A 10059-nucleotide genomic window follows, 5' to 3' on the forward strand; every position below is an offset into this window, starting at 1 on the left:
ACGCTGTGTTGGGCTTTCTTGCTCATTTACCCAAAAGTGAGATTGCTGGTCATAGCAATTGTATTTTAACATGTTTGAGGGACCGCCCGCCGTATTGCTTCTTATAACAACGTGCCATTTTATTTCCTGGGTACTGTTTTCAGTTCTGTGCAGTTTTCCTGACTGTGAGCTCTTGTGGAAGTACTGCATCATAACCTTGCATGTACCATATTGTTCCTAAATGATAATGCCTGATCTCTGAGCCTTGTCTTCCTCTTCCCGCCCTTAGCACTCTGCCATAGTCACTGCTTCCTGCATCAGTCATGAATCACTCACTTCTCTCTGAGAGAATCACTCATTCACTTCTGAGTGAATCACTCATTCACATCTCTATGCGAATCATTCATTCACTTATCTCTGAACTCCCAGATTACCATAGCGATAGTCAGCACTCCATCACTACTAAGTGTTGTTTTTATTCCTTGAGAGTCTTACATAAAAGAAAGCTAGAGGTTTTAAGTGGGGAAAAGGATTAGAGGCATGTAAGTCGAGATTGTAAATTTAATAAATTTGGATGCGTTGAATTCAAGAGTATCTGCACAGAAAGTTTTCTGGGAGCCTGATCTAAAATTCTCCAGAAAGGCAATCTTGAGAAAAAATATTTTGTGCTAACCAATGTGTAAATGGATTGATTTTTTTCTCTTTTTTTAAATAATGCATTTTAAAGGGGAGTTGGCTGTATTTTCTTTGAAATGGCTTCTGGAAGACCACTGTTTCCAGGGTCGACTGTGGAAGATGAACTGCACTTAATATTCCGACTACTAGGTAAGAAGTCTTTTTCCCATGATTCACACCTGCAGTTGACTAGTTAAATTAGGACTGCATCTGTATAGCGCACGTATGTACGTCTCCATAGCTCTTCTGCTAAGAACTGCAGCTGGGTTGGTTGTTACAGGGGGGGTCTCCAAGCTAACTCATTCAGCTTCATTTCACCAAGCTTTCATGAGAGGAGAGCTGACCTTACACATGTTATTAAGAACTATTCCTAATGTAGGTGATGTCATACAGATAGAAAGGGGATTTTATCATAGTTAGGGCACACTTGCATGGGCCCCAATCCGCATATATGTATGTAGTATCCTTAAATGTACACACATACACACACACACACACATACACAAACAATATTATTTTAATTTCAATTGAAAATGTTAAATCATTTAATAAAAGCATAATGTTCTTAAGACTAGTTCTTACTATGCCTGTTGATAAGTTGCACACATATAATTTAAATGCTTATCATGGATTTATTCTTTTAATTCAGGAACTCCGTCTCAGGAAACTTGGCCAGGTGTTTCTTCAAACGATGAATTCAAGAACTACAACTTCCCAAAATACAAGCCACAGCCCCTAATTAATCATGCACCCAGGTATTTGTTTCGTATGTGGGAAGGGCGGGCCAGACTCTTGTGATTCAGTGACCTCCTTTGATGTCCGAGTTTATTCAATGTATCCCTTTCTTTGACATCATAATTTTGTAAATCAATAGCCAAGAGTTACCAAAGCATGTAAACAGAATTGAACTGTAAAGTTAATATAGAATGCATATATTAGAATTCCAGAGCATATGTAGCTAGATCCACAAAGGTCAAGCAAGACAGCACTCCTGCCTGGGAATTACATTGGCTATGTCATTGGTCTTATAGCACTATTACTGAAGTTTTTTTGAACTTAATACTTTATAGTACCCATTGCTTAGCAGATTGTCTTATATAATTTTCTTGATGGCTTGTCTCTATTTTTGAACCCCATTGATATATTTTGGGGTCACTGTCTCAATGTTTTTGCCTATATGCTACATCAGTGATATTTTGGTGTGCCTGCCTTCGTTGGCACAGTGAATATTTGTACCCTATTTAAACTTTCCTTATAATAGAGGTCACTTTGGGGATAGAGTACTAACTTCAAAATGTCTATAGTGTTAAGAATTTTTCTTGAATATTGAAATTGTGAATGGCAGCCCACTCGTGATTTGTTCTCAAGCAAATGACAAGATGCGCTTTTTAGGGATAAACAGATTTGGGTCTTTAAAAGCAGTAAAGATAGTTATTTTAGGGCACTCAAATTTGGCAAATGGAAGCATTTGGAAAATAATTTTATCTGAAAAGTTTCTATCATAAAAGAATAAATGGACACTTGTTTTGGTTTGGTTTATTGTTTTTGTTTCTAGGTTAGATTCTGAAGGAATTGAATTGATAACAAAATTTCTTCAGGTAAGTCACATCTTATTTTATAAAGCTAAATAGATCATTAAGTGTCTCTTTCCTCATAGGAAAAATCGAGTCAATAGTAACCCCTCAAATCCTGTTAGCAACAATGAGATGATTATGATCTTTCTAGAGTGCTTCAGCCAGCTCAGAGTGTTTTTTGCAGTCCAGTGCTGCTGCATTTTCAAATAGCACTCTTCGGTTTTCTCCAGAGCAGGATGAAGAAATGGCGGGGTGACGGTGGCTGTATTAACTCTCTTACGTCTCGAAAGCATAGGCTTTTCCCAAGTCCCACTGGACACAGCATTCATTGTAGAAACAGAACAACACAAAGAGAGTCTGGGAATTGGGGAATTAGCCTCAACCTAGAAGAGCCATGATTCGTAATTTGTCTGTTGGAGTTGGAAGCATGGCCATCTTGAGCAAATCTGTGTTGTATCATTTAGGAGATGAGCAGTGGGGTTAATCTGTTGAGAGTGATGGGTTTAAAGACACTGGCCATGCTTCTGTCAATACATTGCAGTTCACAAAGAAAAGAAGCATTAAAGATTGAATATTTTAATTTTTCATCACTTCAGAAAAATACAAGGGATCTAGTTTTTTACTAGGAGGCTGAGTTAGGAAATTCGGAATTGAGGTAGGATTATTCTCATACTTTGCATATTGGGAGTCCTCTAAAGTAATGTTAGAAAATTGTCAAATTAAGTTATCAGGAATTTTTTTAAAATAGTTCTAAATACTAGTTTATCCTTCTCCACCTTTTTGCAGTAATTAGACAGAAGGTTAATGAGGTGCTTTTTGCTTTTTCACAGTATGAATCTAAGAAAAGGGTTCCAGCAGAAGAGGCCATGAAACATGTGTACTTCCGCAGTCTAGGACCAAGAATACATGCTTTACCAGAAAGTAAGAAGCCCTTGTGTTTGTTCCTTCTATTCATTTGTCTAGGATTGAGTATCAGGAGGGTTATGAGTTTAAAAAGAGTTGGTTATTGAACCTAAGATTTTAGTCCTTTTTTGTAATCGGATTGTAATTTTTCCAAGAAGTTTTTCTCGCTTGTTTTTCTCGCTTGTTTTTCTTGTTCATGTCTTGTAGCATTGAGTACATTGTCTCTACTCACTAAGAAATCAGTCATATTTGAGTGTGAATCATTAATCGTCCTTAATTTAAATTAGAATATGCTGGCAGCAGCATCCTCAGCCCTAATGTGGCTCAATTCCCCTGGTAAAAGAGGTTCTCTAGATTGGATAGGTGGCGCCATGAGCCAAGTGTCTGCCGCGCAGCCTGCTGACCTGAGTTCAGGTCCCCAGGCTTCCTGTAAAAGCACTGACCTGCACAACTGTAATCACAGGACTTGGCAGGGTGGGGATCCCGAGAGCTCACTGGCCAGCCTAGTCAGAATAGTGAGTACACACACACACACACACAGCTTTCTGTAAAGATTAGTGAACAGAGTAACAAGATGGTTTCCTTGTGAAAGTGATATCCTTCCTGAGAAGATACAAAGAAGGTTTCCCTTCCTTGTGGTTGCTGTAGCTGTCCTAGCCCTAAGAAATTAGTGAGTCTATTATCAAAATCACCAGAGTAGAAAATTTCCCAGGCCTGAGGTAACTCTTTAATTTTGTCCCTGCTGTCTTAAATTAGTCCAGTGTTTAAAGTGGACTGGGGAGGCAGTGTTTGGGATCTCAGCTATGAAGGCTATTACTGTCTCCCCATTCCCTTTAACTAGGTAGTTTAAAGTGGACTGGGGGGGCAGTGTTTGGGATCTCAGCTATGCAGGCTATTACTGTCTCCCCATTCCCTTTAACTAGCTAAGACTTATTAACTGTGGCTCACGGAACAGTCAGTAGCAAAACGCATCAGAAAATCCACAAGACTTCTCACATAAAATTTGGTTTTCTGTTTAGAACGTCGGGACTGATGGGAAATCTTTCTATAGGGCTATAACTTTGGGGGCACCGTATGGATGTTTGCCATTGATTTATTATGCACTTTTTGGATAATTACAGTTGATTTAGATATGTCATTAATATCTGATGATTTCCGTCTGTTCATTTTAGGCATATCAATATTCAGTTTGAAAGAGATTCAGTTGCAAAAGGACCCGGGTTTTCGAAATTCTTCCTATCCAGAGACAGGTGTGTTTGTCATAAACCATTTCACATGTCGATCATGAATTTTTTGCGTGGAACCAAGGTTTGGGTTTATAAGTTGATCAGTAAAATTATTGATGTAAAAACAAAACTGTACAGTGCACCCCACAACTCTGTGTGTTTAGAATTGCACATACTTGCTGTTCTGTATGATGTGGGCAGCTCAGTAAATCTTCACAGAGAAATGTGATTCAGTCAAGTCAGGGATCCTGAAAGCTGCAGATGGCACAGAGACCTTTGACAAGTGACCTGGCTTGACCTCTGCACACGCCACCCCTGGTGCCCGAGGCAGAAGACACCTCTTGTGCTTGCCTAGTCGTCAGCTTCATCACTTGGAAGCCTAGAAGCTGTAGACTGACCCCATCAACACAAAGGTCACTTAAGACAGTGCTGGTCACTCTTACCGTGGAATGTTAGCGTGTGCTGGTGGGAACGTTAGTTTCCTAGAGTCACCAAATACTGTATGTGGGATAAAAAACTGAACCTTGAACTGCCTCATAAGATGACTTTATATTTTAGGACATGGGAAGAACAGAAGACAGAGCATGCTCTTTTAAGTCTGGTAACTTGGTCTCAAGCCCAGCCCCAGCCTTTCTTATCAGCCATGGACTCAGAGCTGAAGGCGGTCATTTCTTGTGCTGGACTTGGGATCTCCGTGTGTCTGCACTGTCCTCTTCCCAGTGGAGTCTTTTTATTTCAGACCTACAGATTGTTTTTATATTTGTTGTCACAGTGTGACAATCTTTTTTTTTTTTTTTTTGTACAGTTGGTTTTAAGGTCTTCTCTGCCAGTAGAGCCAGTAGGTTACAGCTCTCAATGTAACTGTAGCTGCAGATTTGTGCAGGACTGAGAAACACAGTGCATTATTTATTACGGAATCAGTGCTGCTAAATAACTACTGTCTGTTTATTTAACACAACAGTTGAACGCCTAAAGAAGCTGCAGTGGCTTTATTATATGTGAACGCATCTGGTTCTCCTCACAAATTGTTTGACTGCTGCATTTTTTTTGTTGTTTGTTTGTTTGTTTGTTTTTTTAAAAAATTAAACTGCAGTGTTTCCTGGAATGTATATTTAGCTTTGCTTAGCAGTAAAATAAGTGAGCCATCGTGAACACTCGAAGTTCGTGCTACATATAATTTCTTAGGAGCATTGGCCAATAGCGTAGCTGAGAGGCGGACTGCACAGTGTGTTTTGGAAGCATGTAATGCGGGGGTTGATTCGGACAAATGGATAGCAGACATTTTGGGTTCCCATATCAGACACCAATAAACTAAAACACCGAGTTATTTATTTTTACCTATTCCTCCTCTTAGAAATGTCTACTGCATATCTGTATGCTCCTACACGTGATTAACTCTTTTACACTGTGCTTTTAGTTAAAATTTAACCACATAAGTCATTCAAACAGGAAAAGCCTTGCTGCTTTTTGTCTTAAGCACATTTGTTTTATTAGATGATACGTCATCTTGAGGAGCCATTTCTTTGATTTGGGGGCTGTGTGTGTTTCAGTAGCATTCACTTGGAATCAGCTGAAAGCTGTACTCTCTCCTTAAATGGAGCCGTGATGAATTAGAAATGAGAAAGAAGAACCCAGAGGACTGCTTTAGCATCTGTGGGTATTATCTGCTCATCAGAGACACTAACAGTGTAACTTGAATTATGCATCTCCTTGAACATCACAGGCACTTGGTGTTGGTAACAGTGTTGTAGGCACTTGCGTTCATTGTTAAGGACTATCGGCTAATGCATCTTACAACTATAAATCCTAATTGGTATATTCGGAAATGGTCATGTAAGTTTTTGCCTTATATCATGAAAATAGTTATAACTTAATTTTTTGTCCTGTCATTCACTGTAAACATTCAGGGTCCTCTCATTTCTGTTCAGGAAATCCTGTAGTTTATTGTTTGTTATTTAACAGTATTAAGTGAATTTTTGTATATTTCATTTTAACTTTATTTGTGAATAGTGATTGTGGCATGTTTGGGGATGTTATTTTAATATTTCACAATACTGAAATTTTAATTTTTTTTTAAAAAAAGAAAGTTCTGGAAGAAACAGATTCATGTGTAACGGTGAATATCGGACCACTGCTGCTTTTCACAATTGTCAGCTGGTTTTATGTTAAGCCCTGTAGCCTAACTGCTGTTATTTCTAACTGACAGACATGTATTAATATTGTACTTTGAAGGTTATAAATATTATGTGAAAATTCCTTCATTTGTTTTGAAATTTATAATAACTAAATCTCTGTGTTATATAAAATGTGATTTTTGTGGAGTCACTGTTCTTTATTGGGGGAAAAAAAGCTGTGCACACTTGGGGTCGTCTTCCTTTTGTGGTATCATCAAGTAACAAGATGTCACTGTGCTGAAAGTGACCACAGCTTTATGTCTGTGCGACCGTTTGGTTAGTGTCTTATGTGATCTCCTGAGATATTTTTCTTATGAAGTATCAGATTTGTAAATTTGATTTGCAAATTGGCCTTAGTTAACAGTAAGTTTGATTCTTGCATATAAAAAGTAAAGAGAGCTGGGCGGTGGTGGCGCACGCCTTTAATCCCAGCACTTGGGAGGCAGAGACAGGAGGATTTCTGAGTTCGAGGCCTGCCTGGTCTACAGAGTGAGTTCCAGGGCAGCCAGGGCTACACAGAGAGACCTTGTCTTGAAAAACCAAAAAAAAAAAAAAAAGTAAAGAGAAACATGCAGGCATTATTTAAAATTCTTTCTAGGGGGTCTAGGGACTTTCTGTTAAAATATTTAGCAAACAAATAGGCGTGTGTAGGTTGCTTTTGTTTGTTGACATTTCAGCCTCATCCTGATCTTGGAAACTGCAGAGAAGAGACTTAATACTTGGAAAGACTTGAACCTGGAACTCTCACAAGCCCCTTAAACTAACAAGAATTCTGAAGGTAAGAGGTGCTGTATCACTCAGCACATCCAGGTCCTTCACTAGGGCATTTTATCAGCTTAATTTGAAATAATATGTAATACCATGTTATAATCTATCTTTCAGACTCGGGACCATTCATATTTTTTTTTACCTCTTTATGATATGAACTCCATTCATAACATAACAATTATCTTGATTTCTTTCCAGAATTGTCTTCCTATTTCAGAAATTGAACTCATTAGTTAAAATACTCCATTTCTCCTGCCAACCTTCTCAGAACTATTAATTTACTCTCTGTATCTATGAATTTTCCTATTCTAGATACTTTCCGTCCTTGTAATCATTACCAGATTTATATTTTATGTTTTGATTATTTCTTCCAACATAATATTTTCAACTTTTCTCTTCATGGCTGACTGATGTTCCATTGTGACTGACCAGTTTGTAAATACTGCTTCAGTGAACATTACACATGTATACACACTTGCTTGAGTTCCCATCTCTATCTCTTTGGAGTGGATACCCTAGAAGTAAACATGCTGGTCAGACCTCATTCTGTATTTCACTTTCTGAACTATTTTCCACAGCAGCTGCACCATTAAATTCCTAGTGATGCATAAGAATTCTTCATCCTTCAGTACCTGGTATTGTCAGTACCATTTTCATGTTTTTTCTCATAGGCATGAAGAAGTAGTTCATCATTGTAGGCTGTGTTGACATTTACTAATGATTACCTATGCCCAGTGTCTTTTGTTGGGTTGGGTTTTGTTTTCTTGTGTTTTGTTACCAAGTTACATAAAATGAATCACAAACATTCTTACAAGGTTTTAAGTTGCTCATGATTCTGTATTGGGCTATATTCATAGCTATTCCTGGTCCCATGCCTGGTCCCATGCAGCTTGTGGGCTGAAAGTTGGGTGTGTCTAGACCTTGAGGGTATCCAGCATTTTTAACTTCTCCCTGTGAGTTTTAGCATAAGATTTCCTAGTTTCACAAAAGACAAACAGTAAGCCCACATGGGTCACGAAGAGGACTGCACTGAGCTTAAGTCCTGTCCCCCACAGGTGGGTACTGCTCTCTTTAACATTCTTCCTGGCCCATGAGTTCGAGGTGTTCTGTTTATTTAATAGCTTTTAACATCGAAGTAGTCCTCCTCCATGGCTTGAATTTACTCCTAAGGATTTATTGCTGTTGGTGCAAGTGGGATAGCTTTCTTAATTTCTGTTTGATTTTTATTTATTCATTGCTGTGCTTGGAAGTGCGGGTGATTTTTTTTTTGTTTTGATTTTGTAACCTCCAACTTTGTTGAATCTGTTGCCTTTTTAAAGTTCTTTTTGTCCATTCTGTAGGATCTTCTACGTACAAAATTACATCATCTGCAGGAAGAAATAGTTTGGCTTTTTCATTTATAATTTGGATACCTTTTCTTTCTTCTCTTTCTCTGTCCTTGACTTTTTTTTTTCCTTTCATAATTGGTCTTTAGACCTCCAGTATTACTGAGTAGTGAATGAAGACCAGTAACTTGTGTTGCTGGTCTTGGGGGGGGGGAAGCTTTCAGCCGTTCACACACACCCTACTCCACCCTGTGTAACTAGCAGTGGGCGTGTGTACAACCCTTACGTTTAAGGAGCTAGCTTGCTCCATTCATAGTTTAGTGTGTGTTTTTGGGGGGGTGGGGTGTTACTGGTTTGTTGGCTTTATTTTCTAAAACTTTTTTGCTGTCATTTGTGATGATCATGCTGTTTTCTTTGTTCATTACCTTGATTGTTTTTTGTATGTTACATCAGCGCTGCGTTTCTGGAAAGATGAATTAAAATTTAAGCATCTTTTTTTATGCATGTTTTCCTTCTGGAATGTTTTCTAAAGCTAAGTTCAGGCCCTGGACTTGCATCTCAGGAAGTTTGTTACCATCATTCCTCATCAAGAATTTCCACTTCTAACCTAAGGAAACAACTGGCTGGGCAGTGGTGGCGCACGCCTTTAATCCCAGCACTTGGGAGGCAGAGGCAGGCGGATTTCTGAGTTCGAGGCCAGCCTGGTCTACAGAGTGAGTTCCAGGACAGCCAGGGCTACACAGAGAAACCCTGTCTCGAAAAACCAAAAAAAAAAAAAAAAAAAGGAAACAACTGATGACATCTGTCCATCCAAAACGGGAAGAGTAAATTACCGATTATAATAACTTGGATGTGAATAGAATGTAAGATCTTGACCTGTGATGATTGGAAGGTCTTTTTCATTCCTGGCTCCTCCCTAAGAGAAATTTATTGGTAAACTAACATTCTTTCAAAGCTACCACTTGACAGACTAAAATGTATGTACATTTGTGACAAAGACAGACAGACAAGTCTTTCTTAGCAACTGTGGTGCTGTCCCTAACACGGTGTAGATCCAGGGTTGCCTGGGATACGTGGGAGCCTGTGGGAAGACAGAGCTGCTGAGCGCCTGCTCCTCGTACCTCTGAAGAAAGCTCAGCAGCTGAAAGACGCTCTGCTGGGCTGTGAGAGGGACATGGAATCTTAGCACAGACTTGACTCCCGCAAGACTGAATCCCTAGAACAGTGCTCGTGATGAGTTAGAAATTCTCCAGCCCCTTCCACAGCTGTAGTGACAGGTCTTACTTACTGCAGTATCTTTCAGTTTCCCCTGGGCTATTACGTAATGACTCAGTGAAATGGTGCCGGTGTCGGCTACAGGAGACATTGTACAGACAGACAAGTCTTTCTTAGCAACTGTGGTGCTGTCCCTAGCGCGGTGTAGATGCAGGGTTGC

General features: G+C 39.2%; 1 protein-coding gene across 1 annotated transcript in view; it reads left to right on the top strand.

Moving 5' to 3' along the window:
- The window catches only part of Cdk17 (cyclin dependent kinase 17), a 75321-nt gene extending 68643 nt beyond the window's left edge, over positions 1-6678 (top strand). Inside the window, exons 12-17 of the mRNA XM_028783018.1 lie at positions 707-804; positions 1304-1409; positions 2210-2252; positions 3059-3149; positions 4304-4381; positions 4916-6678. Of these exons, the coding sequence (XP_028638851.1) occupies positions 707-804; positions 1304-1409; positions 2210-2252; positions 3059-3149; positions 4304-4381; positions 4916-4953 (454 nt within the window). The 3' untranslated portion in view covers positions 4954-6678. The remainder of the gene's footprint in view (positions 1-706; positions 805-1303; positions 1410-2209; positions 2253-3058; positions 3150-4303; positions 4382-4915) is intronic.
- Positions 6679-10059: the final 3381 nt, after the last annotated feature.

Source organism: Grammomys surdaster, unplaced genomic scaffold (assembly GCF_004785775.1).
Source record: "Grammomys surdaster isolate TR1022 unplaced genomic scaffold, NIH_TR_1.0 958, whole genome shotgun sequence".
Classification (NCBI taxonomy): domain Eukaryota; kingdom Metazoa; phylum Chordata; class Mammalia; order Rodentia; family Muridae; genus Grammomys; species Grammomys surdaster.